Source organism: Lontra canadensis, unplaced genomic scaffold (assembly GCF_010015895.1).
Source record: "Lontra canadensis isolate GAN:19392208 unplaced genomic scaffold, GSC_riverotter_1.0 scaffold107, whole genome shotgun sequence".
Classification (NCBI taxonomy): Eukaryota; Metazoa; Chordata; class Mammalia; order Carnivora; family Mustelidae; genus Lontra; species Lontra canadensis.
In genome coordinates this window covers 534,377-553,583 of record NW_022631101.1, presented here as the reverse complement: position 1 = coordinate 553,583, position 19,207 = coordinate 534,377, and the positions used below count along the sequence as shown (strand labels likewise).

The 19,207-nt window shown below is 40.3% G+C and overlaps 1 protein-coding gene across 4 annotated transcripts in view; it reads right to left on the bottom strand.

Annotated features, from left to right (window-relative positions):
• LOC116855970 (zinc finger protein 226-like) overlaps positions 1–19,207 on the bottom strand; it is a 98,535-nt gene that overhangs the window by 5,122 nt on the left and 74,206 nt on the right. For 2 of the 4 annotated variants that reach the window (XM_032839067.1, XM_032839066.1), the window contains exon 2: positions 1,089–1,215. In XM_032839067.1, the coding sequence (XP_032694958.1) occupies positions 1,089–1,122 (34 nt within the window). In that variant the 5' untranslated portion in view covers positions 1,123–1,215. Of the gene's footprint in view, positions 1–1,088; positions 1,216–3,914; positions 3,959–4,181; positions 4,643–9,071; positions 9,178–19,207 lie in introns of those variants that run through there. The other 2 variants (XM_032839064.1, XM_032839065.1) reach the window with 2 other exon arrangements.

The window sequence follows — 19,207 nt, the reverse complement described above, 5'->3', positions numbered from 1 at the left end:
AAAGATGGTACTCTTGGGCACCTGGGTGGCTCAGTTAGTTAAGCAACTGCCTTCGGCTCAGGTCATGATCCTGGAGTCCCAGGATCGAGTCCTGCATCGGGCTCCCTGCTTAGTGGGGCATCTACGTCTCCTTCTGCCCCTTGCCCCTCTCATGCTCTCTCTCTCAAATAAATAAATAAAATCTTAAAAAAAAAAAAAAAGAAAAAGAAAAAGAAAAGAAAGATGATACTCTTGTTGCCCTGTTAACAAAACATTTGGTTTCATCCAAAAAGTACATGTTTCCTCCATGTTGATTTAATTATATGGATGCATTAGTAACAAAAGCAACCCTGTGACTTTTGGACAATAGATTTATCGGTCTATAAAGTGAAGCCAACTTCAAAAAACAGATTCTCAAGATTTGTACTTCTATTTTCACAAGGGCCTTACCAAGTACATAAATCTGTTTTTGAATTACAACTGTTAATTAAAATTGCAAGTAGGTATGTTAAAAAATAAATAAAACAAACATGCTAGAAGTAAAATTTACTGGAAATTTGAGTTCCAACTGGATATTCAAGACATCGAAAGTGTGTTTTTCAAACCTTTTTTTAATCATGACCCATTGAAGAAATAGCATTTATTTCATGACCCAATTACAAACACAGAGAGACGTAAACCCAAAGTTTGAATGACCTATTTCTAACCTGTTTTCACTATATCTCCTCCCAGCGGCCCTCACACACTCATGCAATCAACTAGTTTTTTGCTGCAATGTATCCAAAGAAGTTCTGATATTCTCTCTCCTATTGATTTCATTCAAAACTACTCACAGAACTCAGCAAATCAGTTTTATAATTCACTAATATGATAGGAGTGAGATCTGAAATCAAATAGACAAGGTATAGCAGTATACTGTCCGTTTATAGTCCTTTACAAAAACCCAAATGAAAAAGACCTAAAAGATCCTGTTCAGAAAGACCAGAAACATCCTATGTCCCACAAGAATTAGCAAAGTCCAATCCCTAAACTCAGGGAACCATTTTAAGGGCCCCAAAGCCTTAAAACCCCAAGGTGACAAAGATCCTCCAGAGGGAGGCTGTTCTCACCCACTGAGACCAGGTTCCTGAAGTTTTCTAACATGACGTCCTTGTACAGCTTCCTCTGGGCAGAGTCCAGCAGCCCCAGCTCCTCCTCCGTGAAGGCCACCGCCACGTCCTTGAACGTCACCGCCTCCTACACATACAACAAACACATACAACCTCAATTTTACACCTAAGGTCGACTGGGAGAGGTGGGAGGATGGGTGGGGAGGACTGGTGGGGAGGTGCTCTGGCCCCTGAGCAATCTGTAGATTTCCCAGCCCTTCTCCTTCTCTCCTGCTGATGCCACACACCGACTGTCCTCAGCCTCATCACAAGTGCTGCTATGGAAAAGAAAGCTTTACCTATTTACCTGGCCCTCTCAGTGAGCACTGTTAATAAGCAAACTCCCTAAAATTCTAACAGGTGTATTCTCAACTAAAAAGGTTTTACTTTTTAATTAACACTGCCAATTACTTCAGAAATATCGAACAGTTTAGCCCCAGCAGTGTCTTCCACTAAGGTGGGAACCAAGTCAGGAGTAGCATTCTTTGTGGAAATAAACCAAAAGGGCACACCAGGTCACTGAATGAAAAACTCTCCTCCTGTAATCTGTCTTCACTTGAATACCACACTCTGACTCCAGATCTCTGCTGTTCTGTGTGAATTTAAGCAGACGTCTTTTTCACAATCCCTTGGCTTCATATTTAAAGTGAAGATAGGGGCGCCTGGGTGGCTCAGTGGGTTAAGCGTCTGCCTTCTGCTCAGGTCATGATCTCAGGGTCCTGAGATCCCTCCCCCTCAGCCCCTCCCCTGCTCAAGCACTCACAGGCTCAGGCTCTCTCTTTTTCTTTCTTTCTCAAATAAATAAATAAAATCTTAAAAAAAAAAAAAAATAAAATGAAGACAAAACCAAGCCCCTCTTCATAAAATTGTTCTGAGGTGTCAATGCAGTGAGTGACAAGTCCTTTAGCACCCCTGGATTTTTTTAAACTAAGGTTATGTATTATTTTGACTAAAAATTAAAAAAAAAAAAATGCTGGGGGCACCTGGGTGGTTCAGTGGGTTAAGCATCTGCCTTCAGCTCAGGTCATAATCCCAGAGTCCTGGGATTGAGCCTGTGTTGGCTTCCTGCTCAGTGGGGAGCTGGCTGCTCTCTCTCACTCTGCTGCTCCCCCCTGCTTGTGCTTTCTCTCTCTTTCTCAAATAAATAAACTCTTTAAGAAATAAATAAATAAATTTAAAAGTACACTCAGGAAAAAAAAAAAACCCCAGTAGATAAACTCCACATAGGGTTTGTGACTTAGGTTTGGGAAGACAGAAGCTAGCTCTTGTCATTAGAAAGCTTCTAACAATATCTTTTCCTGTGAAGCTGAAGTCTGATCCCAACAAACTGTGCCATATTTGAATATCCTACCAAAAAACATCCAGTGCACCAGATATAAAACAGACCTCTTCAATTCTGAATACCTAATACCTAACACATTAAGGACAAAAAAGGGCAGTAATTTTCAGAACGGTCTTTTGAGAAACAGATTAAATCAGGAAAACTATCACTGTAGTGTTCCTAAAATAGTAAAAAATCTAAACTAAATGTCTATAAATAGGGAACAGTTTAAACAAATAGGTATACGAATGTGAAGAGACTATGATACAGCAATTGTTATATAGTAACTGTGTGCCTGGCCGGCTCAGTCAGTTGAACACATGACTCTTGATCTCTGGGTTGTAAGTTGGAGCCCCATGTTGGGTGTAGGGATTACCTAAAAAGAAATAAAATCTTTAAAAAAAACTGATGCATAATATTAAATGGAAAAAAAAAGATTTAAGTTGTATGTTATAGGGTTGGGGGATCGACAAACAAGTGAAAAGGAAAAAAAAGTACAAACTTCCAGTTATAAAATAAGTCACAAAGATGAAAAGCACAGCATAGGGAATATAATCAATATTATAATAACTTCATGCAGTGATAGACTATACCTACACTTATCATGGTGAGCATTCTGTGATGTATCTGTCAAATCACTATGTTGTATGCCTGGAACTGATATGTTACCTATGTTTCCATTTTAAAAAATTATAATAATAAAATTAAAAAGTAAAAAATTTTTTTAAAAAGTATGAAAGATTTTTAAAAAAGAAATCTTCCAAGATATAAAGCTGTATCTATGTCATGAATGCAAACACACAGCTATGAATACATGTGATGACGATATTACAGAAATAAAGCATCTATTTGGAAGCAGGGGAAGTAGCGAGGGGCAAGATATTCTCATTTCTATTAGTTGTTCTACTTCTCCTTGTGAGATTAAAAATGGATGAAATGAAAACTAAAACCAAAACCAATTAAACTTAAAAGGCATAAAGAAAAAAGCACCTGACACACTCAACAAGTCCATAGCTGCACTCTCCTTAAAAGAGAACTATGTGCCGTCTCTGAGGGCCAAAATGACATTTTTTTTTTTAAATATTTCATTTATTGGGGTGCCTGGGTGGCTCAGTGGGTTAAAGCCTCTGCCTTCAGCTCAGGTCATGATCCCAGGATCCTGGGATTGAGCCCCGCATCGGGCTCTCTGCTCAGCAGGGAGCCTGCTTCCTCCTCTCTCTCTGCCTGCCTCTCTGCCTACTTGTGATCTCTGTCTGTCAAATAAATAAATAAAATCTTTAAAAAAAAAAAAAAAGATTTCATTTATTTATTTGAGAGAGAGAGAATGAGCAGGGAGCCCAATGTGGGCCTTGATCGCAGGACCCGGAGATCACAACCGGAGCCGAAGGCAGATGCTTAACCGACTGAGCCCCCGAGGTACCCCTAAAATGACATTTTTAACAGCAAGAAAGGCAAGCCCTACTCACCTTGAACATGCTCATATTCTCTTTCCTTCTGGGGAAACAGAAACCTAGAAAGATAGATTAGGAAAGAAAAAAGAAGTCAATGGAAAAGGTCAAGTACACCATTAACCTATAGGACTGTGCAGGTGAACATGGCGTGATGAGTGAACTTGGCACGTGTACCAGACAGCCCCCTGACCCCTTTCAGCAGGAGTTCAAGGAACCACCTGCCCAACCACGTAAATGGCCCCATCCCAGTGAGCCTGTAGTTTCTACAGCAGTAATTCTTATTCTGGGTAGGGTATAAATCGAGACAACAGCCATAAGAGAAGGCACTGGAGTCAATATGCGAGGGCTGAAATCCTGGCTAGCAGTGTGCTCCTCGCCTGATGATTAACATCTCTCTGCCTTGATTCTGTCATCTGCAAGTGGGGGAGAAGAATTATCAATCTCATGGGATTGCTGTAAGGTCGAAGGCTCTCAAAGCGCTGTCAGTTTCTTATTCCTTTCCAATTGTATAATATGTTTGCAGAATGATATTCTATGGTTTGAAATTATTCCTGTAAGTGTGACTTCTACCAAGAGAATATTGTTAAAATACATGGGAGTTCATGGTTGCTGCTCTGTCACGTGAGTCTTGGTGATGGCTCAAGATCTCTAGTTGTCTTCCTGATAATTTGTTACCTCAACAACAGTATCTAAATTGACACAGCCCACTTTGTCTAAAAAGGTATAAAAATAAGTGAAGTTTCTTTTTAAACAGGAAGCGCACTTTTGACAGGCAGGCATGGAGGTAAAGAAAACTAATCAAACCCAAGATTCTGCAAACAACAAAAGAACAGGTTGACAGTCCTCACCTAAGGTAAATAAAAAAAATAGGCATCTGAGTGGTAAGCATATTGTTATGAATAAAGGAATGTATAAGAAATAAATAGGTGAGGGGCGTCTGGGTGGCTCAGTGGGTTAAGCCTCTGCCTTCGGCTCAGGTCATGATCCTAGGGTCCTGGGATCGAGCCCCACATCAGGCTCTCTCCTCAGCAGGGAGCCTGCTTCCTCCTCTCTCTCCGCCTGCCTCTCTGCCTACTTGTGATTTCTCTCTGTCAAATAAATAAATAAAATCTTAAAAAAAAAAAAAAGAAATAAACAGGTGAGAAGAGAAAGTTCCGGCTATGGCAGAAGGCAAACCAAAAAATGGAGAATGAAAGAGTTAGAAAATCATCAGTGGATGCTACAAAAATGGTGAAAGTTTGGGAATAAGATCGTCACACAGTCTCAAAATATTAACTGGCAGATTCTTTACCCCAGAAAACAACCTGATACCAGCAACTGGAACAAACCCACAGACACGGGCTTCCCATGACGCACTGAGAAAGTGGCCTCATCGCTTACTTCTGGAGCATTCCTGCTGCTAGCGCAGAGCCGGAACCCAATCACAAACAAGTATCAGATAAACCAAAAAAGGAAGGACATTCTACAAAGTACTTTGCCCATATTCTTCACACAAATATCATGAGCTAAATAAAGTCTGAATAATCATTCTATTTTGTTTTGTTTTAAGTAACCTTTACATCCTGGAGATGAAGAGTTGAGCGCTCTACCAACTGAGCCAGCCAAGTGCCCTGGAATCATTCTAGATTAAAGGAGATCAGTGAAATAAAAACTAAGTTCAATGCACATCACAGGACTGAACCCTGAAAAAGAAAAGGAAAACTGCTCTCAGAGACTTTACTGGGGAAACTGGAAAAACGGAATACTGGCTGTGGATTAGGTAACAGTGTGTTATCACTGTAATTAATTCCATTTTGATCAGTCTCTAGCTTGCCTTCAAATGGTTCAGCAAAAAAACCAAAAACAATATGCCAGTATGATAAAGCTGTGAAAGAGACCCCAAAAAAATGGCTCTGGAAGCTAGCAGCAACAACAGCTAGAATTTGGTGTTTCCCATTGATCAGAGAGAATCTGACAGGGCCACTCAGTCTTAGTGACAAACGTGAAAAGAACAAGACAGTCCTTAACACAGAGACAAAGACCTTCTACAATGACAAAAAAATAACCCCAAGAACTGCCCTCCCAACACGAGTGGCTGACTATTAATAATGACAACTGAATGGAAAACAGTGTGGAGGTTCCTCAAAAAGTTGAAAATAGAGCTATCCTAAGACCCAGCAGTTACACTACTTGGTATTTACCCCAAAGATACAAATGTAATGAACTGAAGGGGCACCTGCACCCCCATGTTTATAGCAAAAATGTCCACAATAGCCAAACTACGGAAAGAGCCCAGATGTCCATCAACAGATCAATGGATAAAGAAGATGTGGTATGTATATACCATGGAATATTATGCAGCCATCAGAAAAAACCCTGAAATCTTGCCATTTGCAATGACATGGATGGAACTAGAGGGTATTAGGCTGAGCGAAATTAAGTCAATCAGAGAAAGACAATTATCCTATGACCTCACTAACATGAGGAATTTGAGAAATAAGACAGAGGATCATAGGGGAAGTGGAAAATATGAAACAAGACAAAATCAGAGAGGGAAATAAACCATAAGAGACTCTTAATCTCAGGAAACAAACTGAAGGCTGCTGGAGGGGCGGGGGGTGGGAGGGATAGGGTGGCTGGGGGATGGACACTGAGGAGTGTATGTGCTATGTTGAGTGCTGTGAATCCTATAAGACTGATGAATCACAGACCTGTACCCCTGAAACAAATAATACATTATATGTTAATTTTTCAAATTAAAAAAATTTAAAAAGAAGAAAATATAGTGAAAGAAGAAAAAAAAAGCAACAACTGAAGACTCATTTTGTTTCTCCCACCTACTAGATAAAAATTATTACAATATTCAGTCATCAACTTGGTTCTGCTTCTGGACAGCAGGTAAACCAGAACAAACCCTCACTGCTTAAAACTCCCAACTCAGCTACCTCAAGCCCAAACCCTATAAGCAGCCCCACCTAATAGCCTCTTACTAAGACATCTGGGTATTTGGGCTTCATTGCTCCAGCAAGCTAAAATGAACTTAACTCTTTGATTACAGGTATGTTCCTGGGGGTTCTGGCTGATGCTCACTAACGGAGCATCAGGCGCTGGGTGTGGAGTCTGCTTAGGATTCTCTCTCTCCCTCTGCCCCTCCCCCCATTCATACTCTCTTCTATAAAAATGAAATAAAAAATAACAAAGTAAAAGAAATTAAGAAATAGCCACAGCAGTAAGAACAGTAACAATGACAGTTCAGACTATAGCAAAAATATTTCCTGTTAACGAACAGTAACTACTAGCTGATCTTCCGACTTCACGCAGAATTTTTCTGGTGTGAAAGATGGCAATGAATCCATTCCCCAAAGCCTGGAAGAAATATATCTTCAAATTTTCGAATTCCCTCCATTTTGACTCTATACTTGCCAGCTGCTTTCTGCTCAAGTCAATACACTGCAAGGAGACCTGACAGTTGACTAGTGGGTTTAAAAATCACTGGACTAAGTAGACCGTATGGTACATCCAGCTCAGTTTTATCTATGACATCCAGCGAAGTAAATTTTCTAGATCTGTTTCCAGACAAGAGGCTTTTTTGAGCTTCTCGAATTTTCACGTGCACAGGAATCTCCCCAGGATCTTGCTGGAATGCAGATTCCTGGCCCCACAGGCAGAAAGTCTAAATCAGAATGTCTCAGAAGGGGCTCAAGGACAAGTATTTCTACCCAAGTGATGCCAATGCCTCTGGTCTACAGACCACAATTTAAATGGCACCACAGCGTACCATCAGGCCCAAGGGAAACAGCGGCCACTAACAGAAATATACACAGAGTAACCAGGTAAAAGGCTAAAATGTTATTGTTACATTCCAAGGTTATGGGTAATTGACAGTTTTATTTATATATTTTTGTATTTTTCATAATGATTAGGCTACTTTTATAATATAAATACTATTTGAAATATATGACACAGATCAGAAAGTTACTTTAAAGTAGGAAAAATAGGGGCACCTGAGTGGCTCAGCCATTAAGCGTCTACCTTGGCTCAGGTCATGATCCCAGAGTCCTGGGATCAAGCCCCGCATCAGGCTCCCTGCTCAGCCGGAAGCCTGGTTCTCCCTCTCACACTCCCCTTGCTCGCATTCCCTCTCTCACTGTGTCTCTCTCCGTTAAATAAGTAAATAAAATCTTTTTAAAAAATAAAATTTTAAAAGTAGGAAAAACAGGGATGCCTGGATGGCATCAGACTCTTGGGTTTCCACCTGAGTTATGATCTCTGGGTCATGGGATCCAGCCCCATGTAGGGCTTCACAGTAGGGAGTCTGCTTGAGATTCTCTTCCTCTGCTTCTGCCTCTCCCCAGCTCGCATGCGCGCTCTCTCCCTCTCTCTAAATAAAATAAATCTTTAAAACAATAACAAAGTAGGAAAAAGGCCAGTACTGCTTAACACAGGCACTGTGTGACGGAAATGTGTTCATCTGTGTAAAGCTTTTAGAATCAAACTTAGCAACTAAGCCTCAGCTGTCATCATTACAAGAGCGTGACCCACACATTCTCCAATTTCCGTGACTATCTTAGTAGAAGAATGCCAAGCCCTACTCACGTGGAGCTCTGATGCCTCCTCCTCCACGCAGTGCTTTTTGAGAAGTCACTGCTGGGGAAGAAAGGACATACCAGGTTTGTGCTTCCATTCCCGAAAAATCACACTCCCCGGTACCAACTAGCAGCAACTCTCTCCTTCCAAAAAAAAAAAAAAAAAAAAAAAAAAGGGGTCAGGAGTCCAGACAATTGAGCTTCCTGAGCTCATAGAACCTAAGAAATGGGCGCTTTTTGGTTAATTACAGTAGTTTTAATAACAAGAAGTCTCCTGCGAGGCAGTTTTAAACCTTTTACTTGTACTACCTCGCTTCTTGCCTCAGAACACTGTATTCCTCACAACACAGTATTAGCAACGTATTACTTTTACTTCCCTTTTACAGAACAGCAAACCGAGACACAGAGGGATGAAGTAACCTACCCGGTAATCCACCCATATGAAGACAAATAGCTCGCGGGTGGGAAGCTAGGACAGGGGTGCAGAGAGCCCGGGAGACCCTCAAACCCGGGAAAGCACAACCAGAGCCCGCCCCATCCCGGACAGGTCCCCAAAGCGCAAAGCTCCGCCCAGGAGAACGCAAATCGCCACCCTCGGTTATCAAACCTCCGTTTTTAGCCGCTCTTCCTCTTTCTCCCCAAATGAAATGCTGGTGGCTGCGGGACTCAGGTGCGTTGTCGGGGGAAGTTTGAATGGGTCGTGGACAGCGAACCTGAAACACTATAATCAGGGAAAAGATGGCTGCTACGGCGTCCTCCTGGGGCGGAAGTGCCTGCGACCAACAGGCGCTCCTGGACTACACTTCCCAGAATTCCCGAAAACCACCGTCTTCAATGGAAGTACCTGTGACTACACGGCACTCCTGGACTACACTTCCCAGAATCCCGCGGAGGGACGGGAGGGAAAGTTTACAGACCCGCCTCACTGTAGCGGCAGGATGTGATTACTAGGAGCTCTGGACCACAGGTTCCAGACTGCCTGGGACGGGGGGTGGTAGGCTACAGGGGTCGTGGTCCCTATTACCCTTCACCGACTGTGGGGCCGAAAAAAAGAAAGATGCTCCCCTTAGGCGGAAATGCCTGACTGCTCTAAGCTCCTGGTTTTCAAAAGAGGGTCTGGGCAGAGCTATTCTAGCATGTCGGCATTCGGAGAGTGTAGATTCTGTTCCTCAAAAGGCGGAGAAACTGAGTACCGCTTTAGACATGCTGGAGGGACTAAAACACACAAATCCATTGCCTACAACAGAGACTTCCTGGTAAACCCCAAAGAGCTTCACCATAGGAATAAGACCAAAAGGAAACATGGCCTTCTTGGGCAGGAACTAAACGCAAACGTAAAGACACCCCCGTCCCTGAAATTGCGTGAAAGTGAATTGCTGGCATCTTCCAACCCTTGCAGAAGCAAGTGAAAAGTCCTTTGCAAAGAAAGATGTCAATCATCATCCTGGGCCTCAAATTATTTCTGTAACTAGAATCTGTGATGTCAATATTACACCAAGAGAACTTAAAGGGGGACAAAAAGCATTACTCGGCATACAGAGGGCCATTTCATAATGATAAAAGTTTCAAAGTGCCAGAAAGTAATAACTTCAGTTTATACTTTATAAAGGGAAAATTGACAGAACTACAAAGAGAAAGATTCAAACTCAGTTGGAACTGAAGGGGTTTTTCTTTAAAAAAATATTTTATCGGGACGCCTGGGTGGCTCAGTTGGTTGGGCAGCTGCCTTCGGCTCAGGTCATGATCCCAGCGTCCTGGGATCGAGTCCCACATCGGGCTCCTTGCTTGGCGGGGAGCCTGCTTCTCCCTCTGCCTCTGTCTGCCTGTGCTTGCTCTCTCTCTCTCTCTCTCTCTGACAAATAAATAAATAAATAAAATCTTTAAAAAAAAAAAAATATTTTATCATATGGACTCACTTACTTGTGGAGCATAAGGAATAACACGGAGGACATTGGGAGAAGGAGAGAAGAAGGAAGTTGGGGGAAATCAGAGGGGGAGACGAACCATGAGAGACTGTGGGCTCTGAGAAACAAACTGAGGGTTTTAGAGGGGAGGGGAGTGGGGGTTTGGGTGAGTCTAGTGGTGGGTATTAAGGAGGGTGCCTATTGCATGGAGCACTGGGTATGATGCATAAACAATGAAACTTGGAACACTGAAAAACTAAAATAAAGCTTAAATTTTTTAAAAAGGTTTTATTTATTTTAGAGAGTGCGTGAACAGGGTAGGAGCAGAGGGAGAGATTCGCAAGCAGTTTCCCTGCTGAGCAGAAGTCCCTTGAAGGGCTCCATCTCACCACACTGACAGATCATGACCTGAGCCCAAAGCAAGAGTCAGACACTTAACCATCTAAACCACCCAGGTGCCCTGGAACTGGAGATTTTAACACACATGCATAGAAGGAAATGTTAAGCCTTAAATGCATATTTTAAAATAGAAGAGAAGCTGAGGGGCGCCTGGGTGGCTCAGTGGGTTAAAGCCTCTGCCTTCGGCTCAGGTCATGATCCCAGGGTCCTGGGGTCGGACCCCACATCAGGCTCTCTGCTCAGCAGGGAGCCTGCTTCCTCCTCTCTCTCTCTCTGCCTGCCTCTCTGCCTACTTGTGATCTCTGTCTGTCAAATAAATAACTAAATAAAATCTTTAAAAAAATAAAATAAAATAGAAGCTGAAAATCCATTGTGAAAACATCAATCTCAGAAAGTGAATAAACAAATAGCAAAACTAAAGAAAGCAGATAGAATAAAATAAGAGCACACTGATGAAAAACAAACAAAATTAAGTGGATCCTCTCCTCCCACAACAGGCCAAAAGATCACCTTGTGGATAAAGCAATAAAATTGATAAAAGTATGGTGAGAATGACTAAGAAAAAACTGCATATAAGAAATAGCCAGTATCAGAAAAAAAAGAGAACATCATTAAATATTATGATTTGTGAAGAACCTTATAAAATATATAAACCTTATAAAAATATATTCATAAATTTAAATGAAATCAATATATTTCTAGAAAAACAGAAATATAAACTTATATAATAAAATTAACACTTGGTGAAATCATGGAAACTTCACTTTTGAAACTGGGAATGAGAAGACAACGCTGATAATAACTACTTAAAATTGTACTGGGTCTTGTATCCAACAAACTTGTCAAACTCATCTATAAATTTCAATGTTAATGCCACATTCATCTGGGCTTTCTATACACTTAATCATGTTATTGTAGGTAACAACAATTTTATTTCTTCTTTTCCAATCTGTACACCTTCTCTTTACTTTACATTCCTTCGTGAACTGGCGAGGATCACTTTATTTCCTCTAACATATTTTCAATTTTTATTTTTGTCTTAAATATTTTAAAGCAAACCAGAGATGTACTCACACAAGTAAATACATTAGTATCTATCTCTTACTAATAAGAACTTTTTTTTTTAGTCTCCACCCCCAATGTGAGGCTTGAACTCATGACTGGGAGCTCAAGAGTCACATGCTCCACCACCTGAACCAGCCAGGGGCCCCTGATAACATTTTTAAAGCCTAAATATATTATACAATTATACATTTAAGAAAGTAAAAATAAAAAAGTAAAAATATTTGTTTAATAACAATTTATACCCAAGCCCTGATTTTAAAAAAATGTTGAATTGTGTTAAATATGACTACTTAGACTAATTTCTTTGACTCCAGATGTTTTAAAAAAGAGCCATGGGGCACCTGGGTGGCTCAGTCATTAAGCATCTGCCTTTGGCTCAGGTCATGATCCCAGGGGGATCGAACCCCACATCAGGCTCCCTGTTCAGTGGGAAGCCTGCTTCTCCCTCTTCCACTCCCCCTGCTTGTGTTCCCTCTCTCGCTGTGTCTCTCTCTGTCAAATAAATAAATAAATCTTTTTTTAAAAAGACCCATACATTTGATTTATTGGATATCACTATTAAATAGTTCTAAAATGATGTGATTTTCTTTCTTTCTTTTTTTTTAAAGATAAGACTGAATTCATGGACAATCACATTATTTTCCCTACACTTGGAATATTTTGGATTTGGCTAATTGCCCCAGCAACATTGAAAGCTATATCTCAATGGAACAATAATTACAAGATTCTTGTGTCTTTTTTACCTTTCTGTGTTCCAAATTCTTCTGGGAAATCATCCTCCAAGAACCATGCCTGACTTAATGCAACATGGCACAGAGAACAGATACAGGCTACTTTCTTCTTTCCTTGTTTGCATTACATATTCTGATTATTGATACCTTGTCAGTTTTTAGAAAATACAAATATCCTTTCCTAACTGGGCACATATTTTTAAATTTTGTCTATTGTGTCCTTCATTGAATAGAAATCATTGATTTTAAAATGACCACTAATTTTTTTCTTAATCTCTGTCCTTTGAAACTCCTCAGGCAAAAATATTTCTTTGTGCTTGTTTAAAACTAAATTTCTAGACTTGTCTTTCATATGTAGGACCTTTAAATGTTTTGGAAGCTATGTAAGTACATCTTATTATATGGGGATTCACTTTTTTTTAAGATTTTATTTATTTATTTATTTGACAGACAGAGATCACAAGCAGGCAGAGAGGCAGGCAGAGAGAGAGGAAGGGAGGCAGGCTTCCCACTGAGCAGAGAGCCTGATGTGGGGCTCGATCCTAGGACCCTGGGATCATGACCTGAGCAGAAGGCAGAGGCTTAACCCTCTGAGCCACCCAGGGGCTCCATGGGGATTCACTTTTATTTTCTCCAAGAAAAATTCTTAAAAAATGGACAGTGATATTCATGGTTTTAAGATTCAGTATTATAAAGATCTCATACTGTCCCCAAATGATCTATAGTATCAATCAAACCCCAATAACAATACCAGTACTTTCCCCTGGAAACTGCTAAGATGATTATAAACATTATGTGGAAAATAAAAGAGCTAAGAAAAGTTGAAATAATCTGAAATAAACGAAAAGGAAAACTTACATTAATCAACACTAAATCCTATTAAAAATCCACAATATAAGACAGTCTGGAGTTTGCTCAGGGATAGACAGGCGGGGGATGCCTGGGTGGCTCAGTCAGTTAAGCTGCTGCCTGTGGCTCAGGTCATGATCCCAGGGTCCTGGGATTGAGTCCCACATCGGGTTCCTTGCTCAGAGGGGAGCCTGCCTCTCTCTCTCTCTCTGACAAATAAATAAATAAATAAAATCTTTAAAAAAAGAGGGATAGACAGGTGAGGAGTATAGAGATCAAAATCTATATTGAAACAGACATTATACCTGACGTGTATAAAGAAAACACTGCAACAGAGAGGGTAAAGAGGTCTTGAAACTTCTGTATATGGTTCTTGGTCAGCTGGGTAACTCTATGGGAAAAAACAAACACTGGTCATTGTCTCATAGGATATTAAAGTAGAAATTCCAGAAGTCTGCAGATTTAAATTTGAAGAGTAGACAATGATAATGTAGGAAAAAACAAGAACAGCTTTCTTACCTTGGAGTAGGAAGAATTTCTTTTTTTTTTTTTTTATTAAGTAGGAAGAACTTCTTTTTTTTTTAAGATTTTATTTATTTATTTGACAGAGAAAGATCACAAGTAGGCAGAGAGGCAGGTAGAGAGAGAGGAAGGGAAGCAGGCTCCCCGCTGAGCAGAGAGCCCAATGCGGGGCTCAATCCCAAGACCCTGGGATCATGATCCGAGCCGAAGGCAGAGGCTTTAACCCACTGAGCCATCCAGGCGCCCCTAAGTAGGAAGAACTTCTTAATACAAAAAAAATCACAATGTAAAAGAAAAAAATTGAAAAATTATACTATTTTAAAGTTAAATACTGTTAATCAAAACATACACTAATAGAATGAAATGGCAAAAAATGAGAGATATTATCAAAACATGTATAGAACAAAAGACTCTTGTGTAAAATGTAAGACTTCAAATCAATAAGACAGGCATCCCAGCATAAAACATGGACAAAAGACTTAAAGGGTGCCTGGGTGGCTCAGTTGTTAAACATGTGCCTTTGGCTCGGGTCATGATCCCAGGGTCCTAGGATTGAGCCCCACATCGGGCTCTCTGCTCAGCAGGGAGCCTGCTTCCTCCTCTCTCTCTGCCTGCCTCTCTGCTTACTTGTGATCTCTCTCTCTCTGTGTCAAATAAATACATAAACAATCTTTTTTAAAAAAAGACTTAAGTAAACAACTCAGAAAAGAGGATGTCAAAGTAGTCAATAATCATGAAAAGATACTAAACTCCATATCATAAGGTAAATTCAAATTACATTATTATGAGATACCAGCACATTCTGAACAGAAAGGCTAAAATTTTTTTTAAAGATTTTATTTCTTTATTTGACAGACAGAGATCACAAGTAGGCAGAGAGGCAGGCAGAGAAAGAGGAGGAAGCAAGCTCCCTGCTGAGCAGAGAGCCCGATGCGGGGCTCGATCCCAGGACCCTGGGACCATGACCTGAGCCGAAGGCAGAGGCTTTAACCCACTGAGTGACCCAGGCGCCCCAAGGCTAAAATTTAAAACACTGAACAAACCAAATGGGTAAAGATGCCAATGTTTGCATATCACTAGTGAGAGTGTAAATTGGTATAACCACTTTGGAATACTGTTTGAAAGTACCTACAAAAAAATAAACATATATGTCCCGCCCATATAAATTTTCCTCAAATAAATATATTATACATTAAATACAAGACATGTTTTAGACTGTTCATGTCAGTACTCAGTGTGTGATATCCAAAAATTGGAAATTACCCTCTATCCATCAACAATGGAATGACTAGATATCATGGTACATTTACACACTCCAATAATATCCAACAATGAAAGTAAAATAAAGTTCTCTGCTCCCAACAATATGTTGATGAACATCATGACATGATGTTGAGTGAATGAAGCCAGATATAAAATACATACTCTATGTTGTACATAGGGTATGACTCCATTTACATAAAGTACAAAACAGGCTTGGGGCACCTGAGTGGCTCAGTGGGTTAAGCCTCTGCCTTCGTTCGGCTCAGGTCATGATCTCAGAGTCCTGGGATCGAGCCCCGCATCGGGCTCTCTGCTCATCGGGGAGCCTGCTTCCCCCTCTCTCTGCCTGCCTCTCTGCCTACTTGTGATCTTTCTCTGTCAAATAAATTTAAAAAATCTTTAAAGTACAAAAGAGGCTAAATGAATTTCTGCTACTATGAGTTAGTGGCTACCACAGGGTAAAGGAAATAACTGGAATGAGCCAAGAGGGGTGTTTCTTAGATACTGGGTTTGTTCTGGTCCTCCAAGAATTGGACACCAAGATGGTAAGCAAGACTTTTTTTTTTTAAGCAAGACTTTTAATGAACAAATATTTTATTAGTCAGGGGCCTGGGTGGTTCAGTAGGTAAGCATCTGCCTTCAGCTCTGGTCAGTTCTGCATCAGGCTCCCTGCTTGGCGGGGAGTCCGCTTCTCCCTCTGCTCCCCGTCCTCCACCAGCTTGTGCTCACTTGCTCGTGCGCTCTCTTTCTCTCACAAAAATAAACGAATAAAATATTTTTAAAAACACAAATATTTTATTAGGGTTAACATCTGTGAGAGAAAATGATAGGGAGCTTGGGGCAGAGGCTGCCTGAACCATGAGATCATGGTACAAGTGTCACCCCAAGTGAAGAAATTTTGGACAAAAGATTTAGTGACCATCCTAGACTGCCTTGTAATCTAAGTAAAGTTCTCCAAAGCTGTCAGAGAGTCCCTGAAAAAAATTCACTGTATTGAGGAGTCCAGCCTCCAAGGATCTTAGGATTCTTATTGTGTTGACCGGGAGCAATCATGGTAAGACTGGCCTTTACACAAATCTGGTGGTAGATTTTAGAACACAGCAGCAGGAGTCTTTGGTCAATTATGCTCCCTCGAGTCAATTAATTGTGAAGCAGGAAACTATCTTGTCAATTTGGGTTTATCTGATATTCCCTCATGATTAGATTTGATTGTCTATTTTTTGGAAGTAATAATGGTGAAGCGACATCCTATCAGGAGGCCTAAAATGTTGGTTTGTTCTATTATCAGTGAAATGAACATCTTGGCTGAGAGTATTAACTGAATTTCTCCATTATAGACCTCCTCTGTTTTCTTTTATACTTAATAATACTTTATGGAGAGACATTTTCAACTGTGTAGAATCCATCCTATTTCTCAGGAACTTTAAACCAATAAGCCATATCTGCAGTCTTCTGGGTTGGGAGGACGACAAATAATTTTTTTTTCATCTCCTGAGTTTTCTGTAACAAATTCCCTGACAACCTATTATGGTATCTTACAACAGCAAAAAACAAAACAAAACAAAAAAACAAACCAAAATGAAGGCACTGGGTTTTTGATATCATGTCTGCTGAGAACTTTAACAACACAGAGCTGAGACTGCTATCTTTGGAGAGGCCTGCTTGCAAGGCTCATTCTTGATCAGTATCTGGATACTTGGATTGCTCTGAAGGATTCCTAATATTCACTAAGAGTAGCTCACAGTGCCTAAACTCTGTGCAATGTGGTTTATGCTGAATATCTATTTTCCTTCTGAGAGTCTCTAATTTTGGTATATGCCAGGCAGAGAATGCCTAAGTGACCAGCCCCCCAATAAAAAATCTAGGGCCCCGAATCTCTAGTGCATCTCTGGTGACAGTTACATATTATCACAATTTAGTGCTCAAGAAACCTAGTACACTGTGATTCCATAAGGAGAGAACTCTTAGAAACTCACACCTGATATCCTCCAGATTTCATCCTACCTACCTCTCCTCTTTGCTCTTTTGCTTTGTATCCTTTCAGTGTAACAAATCAGTTGTGAGCACTCCTAGTGTCTCGGGGGTACTCATAGGGAATGAAAGCACATGGAAGTAGCCTTAGGAACCCCCAACATACCACACAAATTGAGACAACACAGGCCTTAGTAAATACTTAGCATCCTATGAATGTGTGGTCCAGAAAATCAATTGTGGGAACCTCTCTTGACTTGATATTACTTGCTGAGTAAAGCCCTTTCATCGACTACAATGAAAAAGTCACCATTGTGGGGCGCCTGGGTGGCTCAGTGGGTTAAGCCGCTGCCTTCAGCTCAGGTCATGATCTCAGGTTCCTGGGATCGAGTCCCGCATCGGGCTATCTGCTCAGCAGGGAGCCTGCTTCCCTCTCTCTCTCTCTCTCTCTACCTGCCTCTCTGTCTAGTTGTGATCTCTCTCTCTCTGTCAAATAAATAAATAAATAAATCTTTAAAAAAAAAAAAAAGTCACCATTGTGTCTGACTATGGAATAGCATCCAAACCGGCTCTTCATCTTTATTGGTTCCACATCCAGAGGGTCAGCTTCTATTATTTTATGTTCTTTCTTCATGCACACCTTTTAAAAAAGGACTCTTTTGTTGTTGCTGTTAATGCCCCCACAACGTATGTTCATTTTGCTTTAGCTCCAGGATCTGCCCACTCCCTGTTATGGATTTATACTTCAAGCGGAGCATGCATTTATTACAAAGATACAACTGCTAAAACTCATGAAGTTATTTGTCTATGTAAAACAGTCAGAGAAGCTCTTGGCTTTGAAATTGGCTTCCAGAGCCCATTCTTTAATTTTGATCTTATGTACGCCATATGACAATATAGAACACTCATAATGGCTTAATTTAAAGGGATAATTACCTGGTACATTCCTAAAATCTATTACAGTAATTTACTGCTTTGATAATATTCCATATTCAATGAAAAATTGAAACATAAATGGAAAGATAACAGGGATGGAGGATAGAGGTATTTTTAAAAAATGGGAAAAGACCACAAAATAAATGCTCCTTGCCAAGGAAAACCACCATGGAACAGCATCCCTTTATACATTGTCTTACACATGTACACATATACACACGCGTGCACACAGACTCACAAGTATTTATGTTTGATTATGCTATGAATGCTACAATCTATGATTTTTCAAAGCCTATAACATGTATTTCTGTCATTACAGTTATCTGCCATAATCTTAATGGCTTCACATTAATATAGGAATATACCAAAACTCAAATTCCTACATATGTGTACTTACTCCCATTTATAAAAACTCAGTGAAATCATCAATATGGTGCTCCTCTTTTTGGTATTTTAATCTCATAATCTTAATTTCCAAATACAAGATTTCCAAATCAAAGAGACATATTATCTATATTGACATATACTCCTTTCCCAGAAAAATGCTTCAGAGCTTTCAATAGGGAAAAGCATATAACTATCAATCTCGCCTCAAAAATACATTTGATAAAATTATCAAATTCCCACAAATATGGGAGGCATTCCTTTCATGGGTGTGGGGAATAAGACATAGACCCTATGTGAGAAGTTTTGATAAATACTACAGTAATTAGAAGGCAAACATTTCGAGTTGGGATGGAAATGCAGTTACAAATCACCAATTCAAGGCTGATTAAGAAAATTGTTGGGGCGCCTGGGTGGCTCAGTAATTAAGTGTCTCCTTTGGCTCAGGTCATGGTGCCAGGATCCTGGGATTGAGCCCCACATCAGGCTCCCTGCTTGGCCAGGCAGTCTGCTTCTCCCTCTCCCACTCCCCCTGCTTGCATTCCCTCTGTCTAATAAATAAATAAAATCTTAAAAAAAATTGTTATTGGTAACTACTGGTGACACTTTCAAAGTGTTAACAATAAATTCCTGCCTTAACATTGATAGATAAAAAAGATTAGGTGTGTGAAATGCAGTTAAATCCTAGCTAATGTAAAATCATTTTTCCAGTTTATCCT